General features: G+C 47.2%; 1 protein-coding gene across 1 annotated transcript; it reads right to left on the bottom strand.

Moving 5' to 3' along the window:
* Positions 1 to 7,415: 7,415 nt before the first annotated feature.
* LOC130513508 (receptor activity-modifying protein 3-like) lies at positions 7,416 to 22,056 on the bottom strand. Its single transcript, XM_057012292.1, has 4 exons — positions 21,658 to 22,056; positions 12,045 to 12,074; positions 11,555 to 11,708; positions 7,416 to 8,863 (listed from the first exon to the last, which is right to left on the bottom strand). The coding sequence occupies exons 1-4, from the start codon at positions 21,707 to 21,709 to the stop codon at positions 8,608 to 8,610; spliced, it is 492 nt and encodes a 163-aa protein (XP_056868272.1). The 5' UTR covers positions 21,710 to 22,056; the 3' UTR covers positions 7,416 to 8,607.
* Between the last annotated feature and the right edge of the window lie 1,663 nt (positions 22,057 to 23,719).

The following is a 23,719-nucleotide window of genomic DNA, read 5'->3' as shown; positions in this document are numbered from 1 at the left end:
TTCCACAACCACAAAACTACAAATTCGTTATTGTGTAAATAAGTTCAACCTAAGAATGAAACCGATCTATTTTGGGTGTTTACGTGTGGGTCGCAGACCTGCTGCGCTGGGAGCAGGAACACATCTGCTGATTTGGTCCAGAAACATCTTCAGCCACAAGCTGAACAAACAGTCTGGAGGCTGTGAGCTCCACAGGAGGCGTCCGGTGAGGCCTCGCAGACAACTGAATAAAGAGGATGGTTGAAAGTTCAGAAGTCACCTCCCCTCATTTATTCAGCTGTGGAACCTTTCAAATGTCGTAACCTTTAAAGACGCAACGTAGGACAGTTCCAGTCGAGTATCAGTGAAAACAGATTAAACACACTCTCTTCTCATTCATTTAACACAGCCTGTTGAAGCCTGATCGTGTCTGTTCAGTAGCTTCGCTCATTTCACTCTGAGTGTCAGTAATATCCTAACAAGCCCTGCGGAACGCCAGCCCGCTCAACACCACCGCTGGCTCACACCATCGTGTCACCGATATCAATCAACCAAACGCTGAAGAAAACGCTGCTGTGGTGGCGACACGCTGGGAGCAGCGCTGAGCACCACATGCTGTCGTACAAACCAAACCCAAGAGACACGTCCAGGTGTTTCCACGGCAACAAAAGTGGCTAAACTGCCTATTAAAGCAACACTGAAAATATTTGGTCATCACTTTGATTGTACAAGAAAAGAGAGACTGTGATTAGCTACACACGCACACACTCACACACACACACACACACACACTGTATCTGGTGTATCCACTTTAATTGTCTGCAGAGAAAGAAATGAAGCAGTAGATCTGTGACCTTTCTTGTTGCTTTTTCTGTCCATGTCATTCTGAGAGCTTCACATCAGGTAAAAAAAGAGAAATAAAATTGGAATAAAATTGGTGTTGTGTTGGCTGACCATCAGACAAATAAGCTTTGAGATAACAAAAGACACAACAATCACTCATTGTCAGGAGCAGTTGCAGAGGCAGGACAGTTTGCACCCCTGGAGATACTGAGAGCTTCACAGCTCTGGAGTAGCTCCTCCTGGACAGCCGCGACGGTTACAGGTTTGAACCTGAAGGAGAATATGGAGCAGATGGCTGTTACCAGGCAACGCAAGCTGTTCTAAAGATAAGTGGTCTGTATAATCACACTTAGTACCTATAAGCAGCTAAATGTGGTCTTAAAACTGCGTAAAAGGTGCTTCAGTTCATCTGGTTAACATGCTAATAACCAATAGTGTGTGTCTGTACACTGGTAAACACCTCAACACACCAAAGGTCTCTTGGTGACTGATCTTATTTGCTCCATCGGGCAAGAAAGCTCATTATTGCTGGATATTAATCTTAAACCAGCAGGTACTGTACATAAAACGGACAAAAAACGTCCACCTTGTTTTTAACAAGCCACCATCGATGTCATTCAATAGCACGTGCACAGCAAACGTGACCCTTCATCTTTAGGTTGAATATTAATGGGGTCTTTCTCATTCTGACTGCATACACAACAAACACACAAACACACTTTATACTTATAATACGGCCATAAGTTTGGTTGGGCTCCCCAACACCACGACTACACACTTCTGTGCTACGTAGCTTGCACAAGCTTTATGATGGTCATCATACTGAACATGCCAGCAGCAGTAAAACCTCCTTATAAAGTCGGCCATGACAGTTGAGCTGTGGGACTCAGCAGGGTGGGTTGGGACCTCCCACTGGTGCTGTCTCATAAATAAAGCCCATGTCCCTCGAGGATGCCTCCAGAAATCCCAGCATCAAGTCTCGACATGGGAAACCGTGTAACACGGTGGCTTTGGTCCTGTTCAAGGTCCAAGGGTCGTTCAACAGCGCAAATCCGTAACGTTTTCTGTCTAAAACAACTAACATCTTTTTGTCACAGCTGAGCATAAAATGAGCCCCAACCGTGAGGCTCCAGTTGGGCTGCAACTGCTGTTTCTGAAATATTTCCATTTCTTTAGGAGCAAAACATACTGATTGTTATTACGTAGCCTCCCCCAGCAGTAAATAGAACACCCCTGGTCTGGACTCACACACACTCACCTACAAGAGTCTCCTGTTGACCTGGTGTGTGATGGAAACACCAGGACATGGACGCTCCGTCCTGGAGTCGTCTGCAGTTAGTGTCTCCATCTCTACCACTGGACGTGGTGCTCGTGGGCGACACGCAGGGACACTGTCATTCATATCAGGTGTAAACACTCTGTTTGTCTGGGCAACTGTCGCCATGGCATCAACGTGGAACTTTCTATTTCGGTTGTCCCGGCACCATCTATCAGCCCTCGGAGGCTCAGCCAAGGTTACTCCGGACGGTGACGGGAATGTTTGTCCCGCTGTGCACGTGTCGCCACGCTCAGACACCACACAAGCCTGTCCTGGTGGAGGGCGCTGGAGTCTCTCAGAAGATATTGTAGAGATAGTCAGAGCAGGATTATGGGTTGTCAGTGGCAGTTGGAGCCACTGTGATGGATACAGCAGAATGCTGCTTCTATATTTAAAGTTTGTGTTATTTTGGACCCGGAACATCGATTAGAACAGAACCTGGATGGAGGTTGTTTTTGATAGATGCGTAAAATCGCATTTACTTTGGTTCAGGAAATGAGAAATGGGAACACAGCTGTGTGCCACCAGTATAATGCAGCAAACACAGCTGGGGTAATGACTGGCTCCTTCCGTGTGAGTGAGTGGTGCCCTCTGAGGGGTCCCAGCTGCCCCCAGCTGCCCTCCGAGGGGGCAACGGGCAGCTGCCCTCTGGTGGGTGGCAGAGAGGCAGAATCTTTATTTCTTGACTTGTTTTAATGCACATTTGTCGCCGAGGATTCAACAGTGGGAGTGAACTTAAAGACAGAAATCTGGTTCAGAAAATAACTCTTTAATTAGCCAGAGCGGGGAGCATGAACCCACCCTGGAACAGAACTCAGAACCTCCACTGAGCGAACAGCAGCACCACCATAATCTTCCCAGAGCTCATAAGCTCATGTTAGCTTTTTCTGCCCGTCTCTGAGAGGATTAAAGACACCCATTAAACCAGTGACATTAACCAACAGACTGGTTACGTCCTTCGCTGCGTGACATTGTTGTAACTGAGATCCCAGAAGGTTCTGGTCTATCTCCAGGCCCGCCCACCTGCCCTCCGCTCGCTCTCGGACGGATGTTTGGCTTTATCATGTGTTTGGGTTAAGAGACCATGTGGAGATTTATCATGTACACACTGAGATAATGTAGTTTGCTTTTAACCAGCCACCCACATCCTGTCTGACACTGGCTAAACTGGAGGAACACAATAGACCCCCGTGGTGGTCACTGGTCAGTCGCACAGTTATCCGTCGGCGGTGCCCCACTTTGGTGATTTTCTCACTTCTTCAGAGGATAAAGTGAAGGTGCCAGAAATGCTCTTCTGACAGCCTCAACACGTCAGATCAGACGTCTTTGCTGCAAATAGAAGCATTTTAATCACATTAATGTGCGTAATGGAAGACTTCTCCTGCTCCTAAATAAAAAAAAGATGACACATTCAAGATGTGTGACAAATAAGCCTGACTTATATGGAATCTTGGTGCTTTGTAAATATAATACAAAGACAACGTGTTTACAAAAATGAAACATGTCTAAATATTTTAATGGCTGTGATGTTTAAACCCGCAGCCCAATCCAAACCCCGCTGCAGCACATTCGCCTTCCTCACTCAAAGCCTTTGAAGCGGTTGTGTTGTGGAAATTCGGCCCTGAATGAGGAATATCTGTGGAGGAGTGACGATCCAAGACACCCCTGAGATCTGGCAGCGATTCTGGCTGAATTCTGCAGACATTGAATGTTTCCACATCACTACTTGAGGGAAATAATATTAATAAAAGGTTTAGAACGAGCTACAGCCCTTTAGGCTTTATCTGCTGGGAGAGAATGTGATGAACGGGAAGACTGGTCCAGCTTCTGGGAAGTGGGAATGACCCCAACCATGTTTGGCAAAGAGAAGAGTCGTTCAGCATGAGATCATTCCCATTAGGAGTTCATGACATGTCAAGTGAGCATTAGTGATGGCAGAAGATCTGGGCGGCTCCAGTCTGGTTCCCTCACTGCCAGGAAAATCAAATCTATAGGAGCTGAGCGGAAGCAGGCTATAGGGGCTGCGGGGTGGGAGGCCCGGCCCTGCAAATGGCGTCTTATCAGAGACGGAACTAGCTGCGTCCATGTACACACACCTCCTTTTTCCTTAGAAATTTACACATTTGAGCAGATTCCTTAAAGGAGGTTCTGGGAATTTTCCTGATTTCTGATTTCTGAAACACAACTGTGACGTTATTTCTATATCGGTCCTCTGAGCTGTTTCGGGCTGTAACCTGAAAACTAAAAGAAAAGAATTCACCTGGAAGCAAGATTCCGGGAGCAGGTGGATTTTCTCAGGAACATTTATTTGTTTCAGTAAATCCAAAGATAAACGCACAGTAGCTGCCTAGCTTAGCAGGTGCTGATAATAATAACTTTGAATTCTGATTTCTTTCATTACTGTATCGGCATCTGTGAGTGGAGCATCAAAGGGATGTTTTATTACAATCTGAGATGTTTCATCTGTTTCCTTGGCCCACTTTTCAATAGAGATTCATTAAACTTTAATCTTATCTCATCTTGTACAGATTAGATTCATTCGAAGGGTGTTTCCAGCACTTCCGAGCAGCCTTAGATTTTTGTCATTTTTCTGATCAAGTCTGAATTAGGATTCATGAATGATTTTGTATTTGATCAGGCAGAAAGAGGAAAACTCCGACAGTCTTTTCAGCAGAAACGTGGCAGAAATCCTGCTGTTTCTGAAAAATGATGCAAGATGCTGAAAACGCTGAAATATTTATCACCATTGCAGTAATACGTGCGGGCACCACATGGCACACAGTAACGCTAATACGCCACTGAAATGTCAGCCGGAGCCGAGACAGAGTCCAGCTGTAGGATGATGTGGCCGGCAGCGGGGGAGTCCCACAGAGGAGGGCAGAGGGGTCACTGGGGGAAAGGAGAGAGGGAGGGAGAAGAAGAAAAACAGCAGAAAGGTGAAAGAACAGAGAAAAAGCGATGTCAGCTGATGGGAACGCACGCTGAGGATGGAGGATTAAGAGAGGAGGCCACACATCCTGGAACATTCACACGGCCGTTCCTGCCGAAGGTGGAGAGGAGAAAACTGCCCCGGTCTCGTTCAACGTCACCTTCTTTCCCGTTTCATGCTTCATGCATGAGAACGATCCGGGGGAGATTTTTCTGTCAAATTCAACTTTGAGGGAAATTACGGAGTTCAATGTGACCGATCACATCACTAAATAAAGGACTTACCAACTGCACAAGAATCTTTAGAATTGAAACAGAAATGATTAATCTGAGCAGCGACACGCCGCGGAGGTGATCCAAAGGATCCCAAGTGATTCTGTTTCACAGTCTTGAAAATGGGGGGGGAAAAACTGGGCAAAAAGAAGCTGGTGATGGTGGGGAAGAGTGGGAACACTGAGGGTAGGATTTCCTGTTTAGATCATGTGCTCCACCTTTCAGAACGTTTTTACTGTGTGTGTGCGTGTGTGTGTGTGTGTGCGTGTGTGTGTGGGGGGTGGTCTGGTCAATTCTGAGAACTGACTTGTCATCGTCTGCTGTTCTTCCAAGGACATTTTAGTCATCCCAGAGCACTACTAATTAATACGAGTCAAAAAGTCCAGAATAGGACCAACGTGTATTAATGCGTGTGTGTGTGTGCGTGCACGTGCAAGTGTCTGCTCGCCCCACCTTCTGCCCAGAAACGTACCCGAGGTTTCTCCCATTAATTCTGAGAGAAACCCAGAGCCCTTGACCTCTGCAGTGATCAGTCCTGCTGGGAACATCACTGCAGAAACGGAGCAGTTGGAAAACATACTGGGGTCAAGAGGAGAGGAGACGAGAAGTTCCCGAAAAAGCAGAAAACTACGTGCACGTTGTCTTCCTGGAAAGGATGCTTCAGAACACAGGATTGAGTGACTTGCAGATCGTGAGGGAACTGTTTCTGCCATGACGATGGACGATAGATGAACTTCTGGATGTTGATCTCCAGAAAAGCACCAGTGAACAAAAGCCCATCAGAGCGCAGGAAGACTTCAGCAGTCTTGACTGAACCCACGAGGCTTCTGGTCACATGACACCATCCACACGGCGTGAACTGCCCAGCATGGAGGACATGTTTGCCAACACTGCTCAGCTCAATCGCTCTCATTTCCCGGAGCATCCGCGATGCTGTTCAGAAGATTTCTCCTTCCTTAAAAATCAGTTCAGCCATTTAACACTGAATCACATTTCATGAGGAGATGAGGAATCTTGAGGGATAATGGGGCTTCACGTCTGCAGCTGATTGCATTAATTAGCATTCTTGGAAGAAGAGGAAGTCATCAGAGGAATCACCTGCTGGGTGAGATGGTTAAAAGTTAGAGTGTGTGAGTGAGTGAGAGACCCTCAGGCTTAACATTCCTGCAGCTTTAGAGTGAATACAATAGTTCAATGTTACAATACTGACAGAAATAGCAACTATATGAGAACACAATGGCATAAATTAGAAAGTCAACCTTGAGAAGCCGCAGTTGAGGTTTAGCATCGCAGCAGGGCAGCTCCGTGTGGAAGCATGGCACTCTTACACTTCCTGTGCTGCTTTTGGTCAAATTCGCTGGTTCAACCCACTTCCCTGTATTCTTCTGTCAACTCTGGGAAAAAACCTTTAATATCCTTCCTGCCAACAAGGCTCGGGCCGTGGAGGGTTTACGAAAAGCCATCCTTGGAGGCAAATGCACAGCATCACGTCCCCGCAATGGCAGAGTGAACTATTGTCTCCTCTGTTTATGTCTCTAAACCCTGCTGCCTTTCAGAAACAGCTTCTTCTGCTTCCTGGACTCTCTGGGATGGGACAAATATTGCCTGATATCTTGCAACTTGTTTGTTTAGGTGGGATGGCTAACGTCCGCGTCGTTTCCGGCTCCGTGCCTCACAGAAGAGTGTCGACTGTAATGTCAACATCATTGAACATCACCCACCGACAGCGATGACAGCATTGTGTGAGTGTATTTACATGATGCAATGATAAGATTTGGAGGGTTTGTATTGTTTCAAAGGTTTACACGAATGCATCGCACTGTGCCAGGGATTCTCTGTGCAACTGTTGGCAGGCAGAGATAAAATTGTTGTTTGATTAGAAGAATAATTCCTCAGTCTGCACGTACACAAACGCTCGCCTTCCCAGGCCCTCGCCCCGTGGTTTCCACAGACGAGTTCAAATCCGTTTTCTCTGGCGGCAACGTCGATTAGACTGAATTCTCACGCCACCATTGTGAATTCACTCAGCTTCAGAGCAGATATACTGAAACCAGATCCAGGGCACGACGCAGCGGAGGGTTCAAGACAAGCTTTAATTATCCAAAGAGTCAGTCCAATTAGCAAAGCTACCAAATCACAAAACAACAGTATGGAGATGGGGGAGGGGGGGTGGACCCAGGTGGAGTTAGGTGAAGGTAGAGCAGAGTGGCAGGAGGTGAGAACACACAAGGAACAACACAGAAGACAGGGGAGGACAGGAGACAAGGATGAAGACAACCTGACTGCCCCTGGCAACCAGATATCTTCACAGACATTTAATCACGTTGGCTGAGGAGGTTCCCATAAATAACAGTGGTGTAGCGACGCCGGTCAAAGGTCAACGTCTCGTACTCTGGATGGAAACTTAAAGAAGCTGGGTTTTGTTTTCTTTGCACGTCAGAACATGACAACAAAGTAAAGAATTTGCATTCAAACATTTGCATTCAACGCCCCCCCCCCCAAAAAAAAATACAGAGTATCACCACAGTGAGGGTTCATATACAGTAGACAGCACAAACAGTGAACATACAGAAACTGCACAGAATGAGGTCTCGTGGGGGCTCGACCCCCCCGGTCAACAACGACAGTATATCATATTCAACAGTATTCGATAAGTTACATGATTATAAAAGTCCCACAGGAAAATCCAGTCCCCAAACACATAAACCGCTACGTATCTTGGCCTTCTTCTATGGTGACGGTCCAACGGCACCATCCGGCCGGAGCCCACATCTGACTCATTTCTGTACCGCTGGGAGTGTCTTTCCCACCAGTATTCAGGCACTTCCTATCATGCCTGGTGGCTACTTTGGCAACCAGCAACAATACAATGATCCATTAGCATTGATGAACTCAAGGGACCCAAAACCTCTGTGTTCGGGATACTGTTTCAACAGTTAGGATATGGATTCCGTCTTCTTGTGCCATATTGCGACACTCTGGGCTTTCCTTACTGAATCATAAGCAGTGGGAACAACAGGATGCAGCTCGTGCAGCTCTGAGCAGAAAGAACATTTTAAATGTATGGGGAGGGGGGAGGGGGGGCAAGTGCTGTCGGGGAGTCTGTGTCTGGAGATTAAACAGAGCTCCAGTTCCTGTTTCCAGTCTCAATTCTGGTCCCGGTCACATATTTTACTGCTCAAGCCAGTATAGTGGATGAGTAAATTATCACCCGAGTACTCAGACGTTTGGTCCAGATGTTTAACGTTGACCTCGGTCCTCCGTTTTCAGGCCAGGATGTCACTCCTCTTGCTGCACCAGACCACAAGGGCGATCATGGCTAAAGTGAGGAAAACCGGGACGAGGATGAGGACGGTGAGCGTCTTGTCGGGGGGGTCCACGTACACCACCTGCCTGTTGGTGCAGTTGGAGAAAAAGTGCTTGTGTATGCGGATGATGTAGCTCTCCACCAGCGGGTTGGGCCAGTAGCAGTGCACCATTTTGGACTTTACCTCTGTGCACTGAGTGAAGCGGTAGTACTCACTGGGGACAGAAAGACACGGGTCAGGGGAGAACCTGCAGGGGACGTGTGTTATACGCGACATTTAGAGTCGGGCAAGATTGAAAGGCTTTAAGCAAAACGCTTGATGTCAGCGTCTTGTTCTTTGAAGGGAAGAAATAACCTTTTAATTGCCTTTGTTGAGAATTAGTCTTGGCAGGAGGTCTGGAATGTAATCCATCACCGCGAATGGTGACGGGCTTTCACTTCACTCTCATCTCTTTCAACAGAGCGTTAAAGCCAGTCAGGCAGCTTCAGGCTTTAAAGAATCAATTCAGCCAACTCTAATCCCTCATTCCTCCCTCACTCATATACATGTTCAGGATCTATTATCATTCTAATGTACAGAACCGGGAGGGGAGCAACGCTTCATGCGCTCCCCACGCTTCCTGTCTGAATCCTTGCATTTTATATAGTATTATGCTGGACCAATGGACTGGAATCAAGACCTCCCGTCACCCATCGCTAACCGTAATGAGTGAATTATGGTTTCTGGATGTGGTAAAAGTTGTAAAAGATGGATGGATGGAAGGAGAGTGTGACAGGAATTCAGTCAAAATAAGACGAGACGTTATGAGAGCCTATAACCTTGACTTGAAAATATAAAATACACGTTAACCTTGCTCTGTTTCTGTCTCTGAATTGCTGCTGACACCTCTGGGATGAGGAATGAGCATTATTAGATCCACACCAAACAACCAGTTTATTAACACTATACTGGCCTCCGGTCGTGTGTGTGTGTGTGTGTGATGGGATTTAAGTTGATTTGGATTCATTTCCACTTCCTCTCTATTGCCAGCATAAACAAAGCAAATTCTAAATGGTGAATTTAGCAAATGACTGACAGGTTTCATCTTATTATGCTTGTGTGACACAAATATGAACGTCCAGGTGAGCCGTTATGGAAACCTGTGTGTCTGTGAACACAACCAATCAGTTCGTATAGAAACCATATAGCTGGGTGGCTACACACACCCGTATTCTAATGGAAGAGTAACAAATAAACCTGCAGCTTCTCTGGAATATTGGATAAATGAATTGCATCCAAAATTGTGCAAGAAACAGACCCTCCCTTTCTTTTCTGCTGCCCTTCCAAAAGCAGAAGAGGCCAAAGTTGAGCGGAAGGAATGAGGTGAAATCAGGACGTGTGGTCGGAGCCCAGATGGTCCAAACCTCCAGCTGCTCTCCCATAATTCACACAAATCCAGCTCACTGCAGGAGGCGGACATAGATAACGCTTTCTGACAGCGGAATGCTTTACAGCGATGACGTCACTAACATACAGCCTTCAGAAAGAAAGGAAAACAACAGGACTTGCCCGCTGATTCCTCTTTTAAACGAAGAAATTGCTCATACGATGGGCTAAAACACTGAATTTATGAACACGGTTCTGAACAGTTGGATGGAAATGAGCACAGTATTGGCTGCGATCAGGGACCGTTGTTCTTAAGCTGAAACCTTGAGGATATAAATATTCAGCAGGAGTGAATCTTAATTATCTACCAGATGACAGTAAATGTGTGTGTGTGTGTGGTGTGTGTGTGTGTGATGGGATTTAAGTTGATTTGGATTCATTTCCACTTCCTCTCTATTGCCAGCATCAACAAAGCAAATTCTAAATGGTGAATTTAGCAAATGACTGACAGGTTTCATCTTATTATGCTTGTGTGACACAAATATGAACGTCCAGGTGAGCCGTTATGGAAACCTGTGTGTCTGTGAACACAACCAATCAGTTCGTATAGAAACCATATAGCTGGGTGGCTACACACACCCGTATTCTAATGGAAGAGTTACAAATAAACCTGCAGCTTCTCTGGAATATTGGATAAATGAATTGCATCCAAAATTGTGCAAGAAACAGACCCTCCCTTTCTTTTCTGCTGCCCTTCCAAAAGCAGAAGAGAGGCCAAAGTTGAGCGGAAGGAATGAGGTGAAATCAGGACGTGTGGTCGGAGCCCAGATGGTCCAAACCTCCAGCTGCTCTCCCATAATTCACACAAATCCAGCTCACTGCAGGAGGCGGACATAGATAACGCTTTCTGACAGCGGAATGCTTTACAGCGCGATGACGTCACTAACATACAGCCTTCAGAAAGAAAGGAAAACAACAGGACTTGCCCGCTGATTCCTCTTTTAAACGAAGAAATTGCTCATACGATGGGCTAAAACACTGAATTTATGAACACGGTTCTGAACAGTTGGATGGAAATGAGCACAGTATTGGCTGCGATCAGGGACCGTTGTTCTTAAGCTGAAACCTTGAGGATATAAATATTCAGCAGGAGTGAATCTTAATTATCTACCAGATGACAGTAAATGTGTGTGTGTGTGTCTAAATTTGTACAGGATGCAGACGTTTTGCCTCTGGGCATCTGCTTTTTTGTCTCTACGGAGTAATAAAAAAGCTGTTTATTTTTTTTTTAATTTTTAAACAGGAAGTGCTAAAATAAAGGTGCTGAGTTTAAAAATATGTTACGAATAAGGAAGACTGCTTTGTTTTCCAAATAAAAGCATCACTGTTTTGACTCCAAATATCTTTTCCTTCAAATGTGACCAGTTATCATTCCCACTCACATCTACCCAAGATTTAAAACCTAATCACAAATGTTTTGTAAAATATTTAGACATGAATATTTGTCCCCTCATGTTTAACCACAAGACTGTGAACATACCTAATGAAGTGCGTCAGGTTACACCAGTACTGCAGCTTGATGTGGTCCATTTCCTTCTTGAAGTCCTCGCCGCAGACCTCCACCTCCCACTGCAGGCGGGACTCATTGCAGGGTCTCCATGGGGCCGTGGGCTCCAGGCTGAAGCTCTCATTGGCTGGAAGAGAGCAGAGGACAACCAGCTGGAGCTTCAGAGTTCAGGAGATGGATGGATGGATGGATGGATGGATGGATGGATGGATGGATGATGGATGGATGGATGGATGGATGGATGGATGGAGGGATGGATGGATGGATGGATGATGGATGGATGGATGATGGATGGATAGATGGATGATGGATGGATGGATGGATGGATGGATGGATGGATGGATGGATGGATGATGGATGGATGGATGGATGGATGGATGATGATGGATGGATGGATGGATGGATGGATGGATGGATGGATGGATGGATGGATGGATGATGGATGGATGGATGGATGGTTTACCTGATAAACTGTTCATCACTGATGCATCAACTGTGGAGAAAGACAACAAGACATTTTTGTAAATGAGCAAATCAACGACAACAGAAAAAATGATTAGAAAACATGAAATATTTCAAAACTAAAACTTTTCTCTTCTGCTGAAACGTCATTGATGGAGCCACATGTGCACAGCTGTTGTCTGCTGTATTATGTAAATGTCCATAAATTTTTTAGAGTGCAGCGGTTTGTTGGACCTGGGTCAATTGCAGAGCAGCAGCTACAGCAGCAGCAGCTACAGCAGCAGCAGCAGCTACAGCAGCATCAGCTACAGCAGCAGCAGCTACAGCAGCAGCAGCTACAGCAGCAGCAGCAGCTACAGCAGCATCAGCTACAGCTACAGCAGCTACAGCAGCAGCAGCTACAGCAGCAGCAGCAGCTACAGCTACAGCAGCAGCAGCTACAGCACAGCAGCTACAGCTACAGCAGCAGCTACAGCAGCAGCAGCAGCAGCTACAGCACAGCAGCTACAGCAGCAGCTACAGCTACAGCAGCAGCAGCAGCAGCTACAGCAGCAGCTACAGCTACAACAGCAGCATCAGCTACAGCTACAGCAGCTACAGCAGCAGCAGCTACAGCAGCAGCAGCAGCAGCAGCTACAGCTACAGCAGCATCAGCTACAGCAGCAGCAGCTACAGCAGCAGCAGCTACAGCTACAGCAGCAGCTACAGCAGCAGCAGCAGCTACAGCAGCAGCTACAGCAGCCAGCTACAGCAGCAGCTACAGCTACAGCAGCAGCTCAGCAGCAGCAGCAGCTACAGCAGCAGCAGCTACAGCAGCAGCATCAGCTACAGCAGCAGCTACAGCAGCAGCTACAGCAGCAGCAGCAGCAGCTACAGCAGCAGCAGCTACAGCAGCAGCTACAGCAGCAGCTACAGCAGCAGCAGCTACAGCAGCAGCTAGAGCAGCAGCTACAGCAGCAGCAGCTACAGCAGCAGCAGCAGCTACAGCAGCAGCAGCAGCTACAGCAGCAGCAGCAGCCAGCAGCAGCAGCTACAGCAGCAGCTACAGCAGCAGCAGCAGCACAGCAGCAGCTACAGCAGCAGCAGCAGCTACAGCAGCAGCAGCAGCTACAGCAGCAGCAGCAGCAGCTACAGCAGCACAGCAGCAGCAGCTACAGCAGCAGCTACAGCAGCAGCAGCTACAGCACAGCAGCTACAGCAGCAGCAGCTACAGCAGCAGCTACAGCAGCAGCAGCAGCAGCAGCAGCTACAGCAGCTACAGCAGCAGCAGCTACAGCAGCAGCAGCTACAGCAGCAGCACTACAGCAGCAGCTACAGCAGCAGCAGCAGCAGCTAAGCAGCAGCTACAGCAGCAGCAGCAGCAGCAGCTACAGCAGCAGCAGCAGCAGCAGCTACAGCAGCACAGCAGCTACAGCAGCAGCAGCAGCAGCACAGCAGCAGCTACAGCAGCAGCAGCAGCAGCAGCAGCAGCAGCTCATTGTTCCTGCAACAGGCTGTCTTTCATCCCAACGCGCTGCGCTGCAGGAAGGCGTCTCTCCCTTTGAAGTGCCAGAAAGCAGAGACTCACTTTGATGGCCTGTGGGACAAAGATAGTTCCAAGGTTTACGCACTAAATATAGACGTTTCCCTGTTTTGGTGTCTGAGGATGTTTCGGGGTGTGTGTTGGGATTCTGACTGTTTTCAAGTTAATGTCCAGTCAAGGGAGTAAACATCTTTGCATCAAGCTGTGCTGCTTGACATTAAAGGCTTAATCTGTAAATGTAGACTGCTTCCATCTGCTGTCCACATGAAGTCAGACGTGGCTTTATTAAAGGTGATGCACAGAGGGGAGAGATCTCAGGCTTGTGTCGCTCTCCCGTTAAAATGGGAAATTATTTTTCGTGTGCTGTTGATCAAAAAAGGCTCTTTGAGGTTATTAATAAACACACACGGGGAAAAAAACTGATGAAAGTATCTTCTAGGCACCATTGAACTGCAGGATTCTGATTAGCAAACATGTGGTCCAAATATAAATCCACCCTAGGAACCGTGGACAGAGAAACAAAGAGAGAGAGACACAGAGACACAGAGAGAGAGAGAGCGTCCGCTCTCATCTTGCTCGGTGACAAGTTGCCAGTTCGAACCCTGTGGATTTAAAAGCTTAGATTTCATATCCAAATAGCCATTTTGAGAACTGCCTTTAATTCCAGATAATGAATAAGAAGATTTAAAGGAAGTTTGGAGGAATGTTTTTCACATTTAAGAGGAAATTAAGATTCATTTGGTGGCTAATTTTACCAAAACCTTTGGAATGAGGAGTAATCAGCAACCAAAAGGTTCCATGATTGTTTTTATGGTTCACAGAGCTCCTAAAGCTGGGCTCTCTCTCTCACACACACACACACACACACACAAAACCATCACGGTGCATTACTGGGTCCAATGATGTGGGCAAAGGAACATTTCTAGCTTGTTCAGTATCATTTGCAACAGTCAGAAGTGTCCAATGTGTCCGGGATAAGAAGCAGGAACGACGAGATCTAACGGGACGCTGCAGCGAGGCGCATCCTTTGAAGGTCACTAATGTGCTGCTTCATGCATTATGAACGTGCCATTTAAGACTTTGCGCATGCAACGACATCATTCATCACGTAACATCTGCCCCGGTCCCTTGGCATTAAGGACGCACTCACGCCATGGATTAAATGATACGTTGCTCAATGAAATTCCGATGTTTCCGGCACTGCCAGCAGTCATTACGGAGCGTCTTCAGAGACACCTTTCATGTGCTGAATCATTAAATACGTGACGGTTAATAATTAATACAGTTTGGAATCAAGGAACTAGAAATGTCGAGTCAACCGTCCACAGTGCATAAAATATTCAAGCTGTTTATTATTCAGGACAAATTGGACTATTCTGGGCTCGAGACACTTAAACCAAAGTGTGTGTTGCTCAACAGCAGAGGCGGAACTCAGCTGCCAGCTGCTGCTTCGGCAGGACAGAGACCAACGTGACTGGCTGTCCCTGTCCCACACAGAGGTGCTGTCCCTGTCCCACACAGAGGTGTTGTCCCTGTCCCATACAGAGGTGCTGTCCAACACAGAGGTGCTGCACATGTTGGTCCACATGTCCTGATCCAGGTCTGTCTCCCCCAGATGATGATCATCATCATCATCATCATCATCATCACCATCTTCATCACCTCCACCATCATCACCATCATCATCACCACCACCACCATCATCATCATCATCATCATCACATCACCACCACCATCACCACCACCACCATCATCATCATCACACCACCATCATCACACCACCACCACCATCATCATCACCACCACCATCATCATCATCATCACCATCATCATCATGACCACCCTCATCATCATCATCATCATCATCATCATCACTATCTTCATCACCTCCACCATCATCACCATCACCACCACCACCATCACCACCACCACCATCATCATCACCACCACCACCATCATCATCATCACCACCACCATCTTCATCACCACCATCATCATCATCATCACCACCACCATCTTCATCATCATCACCACCACCATCATCATCATCATCACCACCACCATCATCATCATCATCATCATCACCATCATCATCATGACCACCATCATCATCACCATCATCATCATGACCACCATCATCATCACCACACCACCACCATCTTCATCACCACCACCACATCATCATCACCACCACCACCATCATCATCATCATCATCACCACCATCATCATCATCATCATCATCACCATCATCATCATGACCACCATCATCATCATCATCACCATCATCATCATGACCACCATCATCATCACCACCACCATCATCATCATCATCATCACCATCATCATCATGACCACCATCATCATCATCATCACCATCATCATCATGACCACCATCATCATCATCATCACCATCATCATCATGACCACCATCATCATCACCACCACCATCATCATCATCATCACCATCATCATCATGACCACCATCATCATCACCACCACCATCATCATCATCACCACCACCACCATCATCATCATCATCACCATCATCATCATCATGACCACCATCATCATCATGACCACCATCATCATCATCATCATTATCATCACCATCATCATCATCACCACCACCATCATCATCATCATCATGGCGTAACAACCCCCGCCTGCACCAGTGAACATCCTGGGAACTGATGTTGACGTGGTGGAGTCCTATAAGTACCTGGGTGCTCACCTGAACAATAACCTGGACTGGACACACAACACAGACGCCCTGGTCAAGAAGGGCAACAGCAGACTGTTCCTGCTCTGCTGGTCCAGTAGCATCACGGACAGGGACAGGAGGAGGATGGACAGACTGGTGAGGAGGGCCAGCTCTGTCCTGGGATGTCCCCTGGACAGGGACAGGAAGAGGATGGACAGACTGGTGAGGAGGGCCAGCTCTGTCCTGGGATGTCCCCTGGACAGGGACAGGAAGAGGATGGACAGACTGGTGAGGAGGGCCAGCTCTGTCCTGGGATGTCCCCTGGACAGGGACAGGAAGAGGATGGACAGACTGGTGAGGAGGGCCAGCTCTGTCCTGGGATGTCCCCTGGACTCGGTGGAGGTGCTGGGAAACGGAAGGATGATGGCTAAGCTGTCATCCATGTTGAACAACACGTCCCCCCCCCTACAGGACACCCTGGCAGCACTGGGCAGCTCATTCAGTGAGCGGCTGCTCCACCCTCGCTGTGTGAAGGAGAGGTATCGCAGATCTTTCCTGCCGGCTGCTGTCAGACTGCACAATAAACATAACGCCCGCTAGCACGATCTGAATATGATATATTCAGATATGTATATTGTATTCACCCTCTGTACTATGTACAGGTATACAGGGGCTGAGTATCCATTTATCTGGATTACTGTAAATATACATCCTCTTTGTATATTCCAGATTCTATTCTATTCTATTCGATTTTATCTTATTTTTCTCTGCGTGCTCTGCTGTTGTTGCACTGTAAATGTCCCCGTCTGGGACAATAAAGGACCTGAGTCTGAATCTGAATCATCACGAGAATAAGGGTGTCCTCACCATTAGGACAATAATGGCATCTTCATCACGAGGACAGGACAGTGATTTCTGCTAGACAAAGCAGTTTGAAGGTCAACCAGCCTGTTCTGAAGGTCATCCCTCGACAGAGGCCTCATCTGTCCTTCACAACTCTCCCAGGAACCGCGCTGAGCTGTCAGAACCGTGTCTGAGGAAAGAACCTCGAGGAGGCTGCTGTGCTGCGGCCCATCTTTGAGGCGGTGAAGAAGAGCCCCACTTTTCCTCTCTGTGGTGATGAAGCGAAGCCCCCTGAAGGTCTGACACTAACATCCAGGCGGGTATTGATCTCAGCAGAGTTTTACTGCCTCTGAGCTCTTCTGGCCAGTGTCTGAAGGTCCACTTGATTATTACAGCGGACATAATGCAGTTATGGCCCCTGCACAAACCCGTTTATACGTTCCAGGGTTGACTAATAATAAAAATAATAAAAGCCTTCAGGATGGTAATAGCTGTGCACCCTCAGGGCCGATGCACTCTTTCTATCAGCACACGCTGCCGCGACTTTTTATTAGAACAAAACTTCACGTTCTGGCGCCCCCGAACAAGAATATTCACAGGCGTGAAACCACTCTGGAGACGTTTGTGCCCCAGGAGCTGAGCTAGACGCCAGATGTCAGCTGATCGTCCGTCTCCACTGATATTTAATCAAATATGGACGGATCTTAATGTCGACAGCTGATCTAACAGGATTAATTAGAAGGTTACGCAATCCGTGTTGTTTTTCCTCCAGATTTCCGCCACTTTGTTTCCTTCTTCACCCTCTTTTTAGCACCTGGCTGGGCTTGCATTTATTTCAAGCAGGCAGAATCGTCAAATGGCTTTTTATTACGTTTTAGCTGAGGAAAGGTCAAAGTGATTGACTGCTGGGTGGTTATTATTCATCTCTCCCCAGGAGAACTCGTTACAAATTTACTGCGACAGACTGTGAAGCACGCCGGGGGGAGGAAGGTGAGCTCTCCGGCGGTTAAATATTGGATTTAGGGAAGTTCGGCGGCTCCAGTCAGAGAAGTGTTGTGCAGGGGTCACGGCAGAGGCAGAGGAAGCTTCAGTCTGACAAAGATGTGCAAAGCAGACAGGAACTCTGGGTACTTGGCAAACAAAAGCAGGAAGGGGGAAGATGAGGTGGGCCGCAGACGCGTGCGTGTGCGCAGCGGCCAGCTTGGTGCGAGCGGGCCATGACACGGAGGTCTTTCACCTGGTACCGTTGGAGCGCGCCAGAGGACGCAGCAGGTGCGGCGAGAGCGGAGCTGCTGTTTATCGCCGTGTCGTCCGTCGACGCCAAACGCGGGGAGAGGTTTTTGTGGCGGCGCCGCCACGTAAACGTGGTCCATTTGCTGCTTTGAGAGGAAAATTACAGCCCAGCCCGAGCAGAACTGGCCCCCACGGAGCCAATCTGGGGCTGGTTTGACAGAGCGCCGCCGCACAGAGCGTCAACGCCGAAATAGAAGTATCTGGTTTATTTTTCATGTTTGTTTTGACTCGTCTATGCATGAGAGCGTAAGTAGGCCTGCAGCTCCAGCCGCCAGCGGGGAGAGCAAACGAGGAAAGCAAACGAGGAAAGCAAACTTTGTCAAGCGTCAGCCATTTTTCAGTCATTAAGAAAAGGAAAGAGAAGCAAAAACCGCCTGTCGGCTGAAACGAGCTCACCTGGAACGTCGAATACAGGAAATAAAGAGATCAATAAATAAATGCTTTCACAAGGACATTCCTTCTGGCTCAGCTCTGGGCCTGAACTTCCTGCCTCCTTCTACCAACTCACACTTGATCGTGTCCCCGTCTGTTCATGAGAAACACACGTTCATGGAGTCCCAGCAGGAGAAAAGACCCCCCCCCCCCCCCCCCCCACCTCTGTCCTCCACCGAGCTTCTCAATAACGATACTGATTAAATGATGAAGACAGAATGTGGAAACACATCAGGGTCACAGTCAGAGAGAAGGTGACACTCATGATCCACATTTAGCATGTGGCTCCGTCTGGTCCCGTTCTCCTGTGGGAGGTCAGAATCTCTCTGAATGGCTGGTTTCTCCGGTTGCCTCCTTCAGCACAGGACTTCACGGTTTTCCAGGGCATCACAGGACTTCAGGAATCTGGAAACGGCTTATTTACCTGTTTTTGTAACCATGTTATTGTGAATTCTTATAACAAGATCATAGATGTGGTATTCACTGATAGGTTGTATAGTGGTAGACCAGAAAGAGCAGGACCTGAGCGGCTGACTGTGATGTGCTGAGGAAAAGTTCAGGCCCCTGCTGGCAGATGAATATTTGATGGGAAGATGAAAGACTGAAAATGCTCTGAAGCTGCATATCAAACATGTCTGTAACAAACTATAACAGCGCCACTAAGGAAAAACTGGAGTTGTTTTCACCCAAACTACCGGTTCAGAAGAGACCGGCTCAATGACAGAAGAGATTCACAACAGATTTCATCGCTTCACCACTGGCGGGACGGCAGGTGGACCCCAGGGAGGACAGTCCAGAATCATTTCATGCGTCTGTGAAGCCAGAATTCACTCAAAGCTGCGAAGGTTGTCTCATTGGGTCAGGATTAATCCATCCACCTGCTGGTAATTATGGCTTATTCACAGTGAATAATGCTGGAACTCATCACTAATCCACCCTGTCACCAGTTATCATGATAGAAATGTGTTTTTACCGTGTTCTGGCTGTGAGTGTGACACTGTCCTGTCACCTATGCAAACAGAAACACTCCACATGACTGTAAAGATTCAATTTGGTGGATTTCTGACTGTTATCAGATTAAACTGTGGTCGTGTGAACGGAATAACGTGAAACACTTGATCAGATAACAGATGTCTACCGGGTTTCAGATGGCCACGGATGACAGAACCACGTCCTGAGGCTGCTGTGAGGCTCGAGGACGCAGCTGTCCAGCATCTGCGTGTGTAAACCTCAATCTGTGCATCGGTTTAAAGCAGCCCCCAGTCACTGGATCAAGGACGTCCAGGCTTTAACCTGGCACCTCAGTCCAATCAAACAGTGACGGGATGTGACCCAAACCCCAGGAGACCCAGACAAGCTCTCCCCAAGCGGCTAATTGGCCTGACGTTTATCACCGCCGCCTGCCCGGCGTGTGTTATCTGTGTGTTTCTCACTGAAGACGGCGAGGAACCCTTCGTCCCGTGTGCACGTGAAAACAGAGAGATGAATTTTTTATCTCCAGCACTAGCGAACGGCACTCTCCATTTGCATTTCCATTGTTAAAAAGCTGACAACTGAAATAACCGCTCGCGTATTGAGGCACAGAGAACGCCAGGACGTGACGGTGCAGGCTGAGCAGACAGGCTGCTGATTGGTCGATGCTGATCCGGCGTCTCGGTGTCCAGATTCCTCGTTTCTTAAAGATTTCCCCCAGATCAGAGGAGAGTCGACGCGAACCTGGAATGTGTGAGTGATTAACACCACCCTCTATAACGAGCTCCATATATAAGGGCAATGAGATGAGCTCAGTCCATTTAAAACCGACCCCACCACGACCGCTGATATCTGAAAACAGGCGGTTGGACTCCGCGGCCCAGAAGGCGCCGCTGGTGTTTCTCTCCCTGTGAAGGCGTGAAGAGGTCTTTATTGGCTTGAGCGGATGCGCACGTGAGCCGATGGAGGCAGTGCACCGTCAAAGATGTTCCTGTATCTGCCTTCCCCCACCATCTTGATGGGAACCACTTTTAAAAGAGTTAAGAGTTATCACAGGAAACCGCTGTGCAGCCTGGGAACCTCAGCAGCTAAAATGACACCATTTGCCCTTTGGAGAGCCTCAAGGGAGAGTTCAGCGCGAATCAGACTGCATACACACACATATAGGATGGAATGGTGAGTTAAATAGGATGAACCCTCCTCAGGGTTCCAACGCAGGGCCGCAGCTGTCTGCACGGCGCAGATGCCGTTGCAGCTTCAGAAAAGACCTGAGTAAATGTTGTCAATTTTGCTCAGATCACTGAGCTTAAAAACCAGAATGTGACATCAACTGGCTCCTGAGTTTATTTCATCCTCCTGTCAGCTGTGGAGGCGCCGCTGAGCTGTTCGTAATCACCGAGGCGCAGCAGTCAAGCTGCTCTGCCCTCACTGGAACCGTCAGAATTCCTCCTAATATCCAGCATCACTTCCGCCATTTATAGGATAAAATATGCAGGACAAATCCTGCGGCAACCAAAACGTGTAAATCGTGACAGCACACGTGGGTGTGTTTCAGCCAACACATCAGTTCATCCTTCCAAGCTGATCTAGAAAATCCACTCTGGGCCCTGGTGATGTAGGTCAGCTCTGTCTACTGGGGCATGAGGGTGAGCAGCACAGTCAATGCGTGCGCTTCTCCCTAACAATAATTTGGAACCCAGTGAACGTCAGAGGAAAGTTAATTAGACTTACAAAGCAGCACGGTGGTTGAAGGCTGTGAAATGTCTCACCCTAACAACAAGGAATCCATCGTTTCCATGGTGGAATGTTTCAGCCCTTCTGACTATTAAAAAAAAAGAATAGTTACTCACCTAAAATCCAGAGAAGCGAAAGTTTTAATAATGCAAGTGGGTTTGTATCCATCACGCTGTCAGAAGCCAGTCAGACTTTAGATGAAACCTCAGCTGGAGCTCCGCGTAAAAGCGCATTTAAGGCGAACCATCATTATCCCAAACGCGTCCCTCCTTGTTCCGCCGGGCTGCTGCGGGAGTCAAACGAATTGCGTGACGCTTTCCAAGAGGTTGGAGCATCCAGAGAAAACCAACCCGATGCCAGAGTTTTCTGACCGCGCTGCTGATGGCACTCCAGCGTTGTGGAGTCAAAGCTCTGGTCCAGGAGCTCCTTCCTGCACCTTCAGTGGGAGGAGGATGACGGGCGCCTTCCAGAGTCCTGGATTTTATTCACGCAGATTTGATGTCGCGTTCATCCTCTTTCCGTGGGTGGGATTCAATTTAACGCACAACGGATTTGATGCACAAAGCAAATGTCCAAAAAATAAGCGCTCAAATCGGATTGGGGATTTTATCATTATCCGATATTATCCATTCTAATATTTACTTCATTTGCATCAGAATACGTTATAAACGTTTGTTATAAATGGTGATATTACAATAACCGACGCATAATAAATACAATCTAATAATACTTTTACTGCAAAATAACTACACTGGCGTTGATATGTTGCTCAGTCAGCAAACGGCCTGTTGAAATGAAACATTGACCCCTGGTGGCCACAGCTCCGCAGTACATCGTCATTATCATTAGCAGCAGTTGTACTGTAGTAGTAACAGTAGTAGTAGCAGCAGTAGTAGTAGCAGCAGTAGTAGTAGTAGCAGCAGTAGCAGCAGCAGTTGTACTGTAGTAGTAACAGTAGTAGTAGCAGCAGTAGTAGTAACAGTAGTAGTAACAGTAGCAGTAGTAGCAGCAGTAGTAGTAACAGTAGCAGTAGTAGTAGTAACAGTAGTAGTAGTAGCAGCAGTAGTAGTAACAGTAGTAGTAGTCACAGTAGTAGTAGTTCCAGTAGCAGTAGTAGCAGTAGTAGTAGTAGTAACAGTAGCCGTAGTAGTAGTAGTAGCATCAGTAATAGCAGTAGTAGTAGCAGCAGTAGTAGTAGTAGCAGTAGTAGTAGTAACAGTAGTAGTAGCAGCAGTAGTAGTAGTCGCAGTAGTAGTAGTAGTAGTCGCAGTAGTAGTGGTAGCAATAGTAATAGCAGCAGTAGTAGTAGTTGCAGTAGTAGTAGTAGCAACCGTAGTAGTAGTCGCAGTAGTAGTGGTAGCAATAGTAATAGTAGTAGTAGTAGTAACATTAATAGTAGTAGCAGTAGTAGTAGCAACAGCAGTAGTAGCAGCAGTAGTAGTATTAGCAGTAGTAGTAGTAACAGTAGTAGTAACAGCAGTAGTAGTAGTCGCAGTAGTAGTAGTAGTAGCAGCCGTAGTAGTAGTAGCAGTAGTAGTGGTAGCAATAGTAATAGTAGTAACAGTAGTAGCAGCAGCAGCAACATTAGTAGTAGTAACAGTCGTAGTAGTAGTAACAGTAGTAGTAACCGTAGCTGTAGTAGAAGTAGCATTAGTAATAGCAGTAGTAGTAGTAACATTAATAGTAGTAGTAGTAGTAGTAACAGTAGTAGTAACAGTAGTAGTAACAGTAGTAGCAGTAGTAGTAGCAGCAGCAACATTAGTAGTAGTAACAGTCGTAGTAGTAACCTGGACACCTGTTGGTGTTGTTGTTGGTGTTGTTGTTGGTGTTGATGTTGTTGTATTTCTGAAGCAGTGATATAAACCAGCTCATCTCAGAAGTGGACGATCTTGTGGTTTCTATCTGTTATGGTTTGTTTTCTTCTTACATTTCATTAATGTTTTCACCAATAACACTTGTTAGGAATTTCCCTCGTCTGGGGCAGAAGATAAGATGGTGCAACAAGGAGGGGGGGGGGGGGGTTCTTCCTGTACAAACAGACGTGGCAGACGTGACACTGGCAGACGTGAAGGGTGTGTGAGGAAGAGAGTCGCAACACTTGCTCATGTTAGTAGCAGCATTCAGGGGATTGTTGTGTTTTATAGTCTAAAAAGCATGGAACCACAACACTCCCATTGT

Source organism: Takifugu flavidus, chromosome 17, assembly GCF_003711565.1.
Source record: "Takifugu flavidus isolate HTHZ2018 chromosome 17, ASM371156v2, whole genome shotgun sequence".
In the NCBI taxonomy this organism is placed as follows: domain Eukaryota; kingdom Metazoa; phylum Chordata; class Actinopteri; order Tetraodontiformes; family Tetraodontidae; genus Takifugu; species Takifugu flavidus.
The sequence above is the reverse complement of the archived record's forward strand: the minus strand, read 5'-3'. Positions and strand labels throughout refer to the sequence as shown.

Coding starts and splice junctions, on each gene's coding strand:
- LOC130513508 (XM_057012292.1), bottom strand. CDS start 21,709: ATGGATACAAACCCACTTGCATTATTAAAACTTTCGCTTCTCTGGATT. Junction 11,709..12,044: donor AGTGATGAACAGTTTATCAG/GTAAACCATCCA, acceptor GCTCTCTTCCAG/CCAATGAGAGCTTCAGCCTG. Junction 8,864..11,554: donor AACCTGACGCACTTCATTAG/GTATGTTCACAG, acceptor TTCTGTCCCCAG/TGAGTACTACCGCTTCACTC.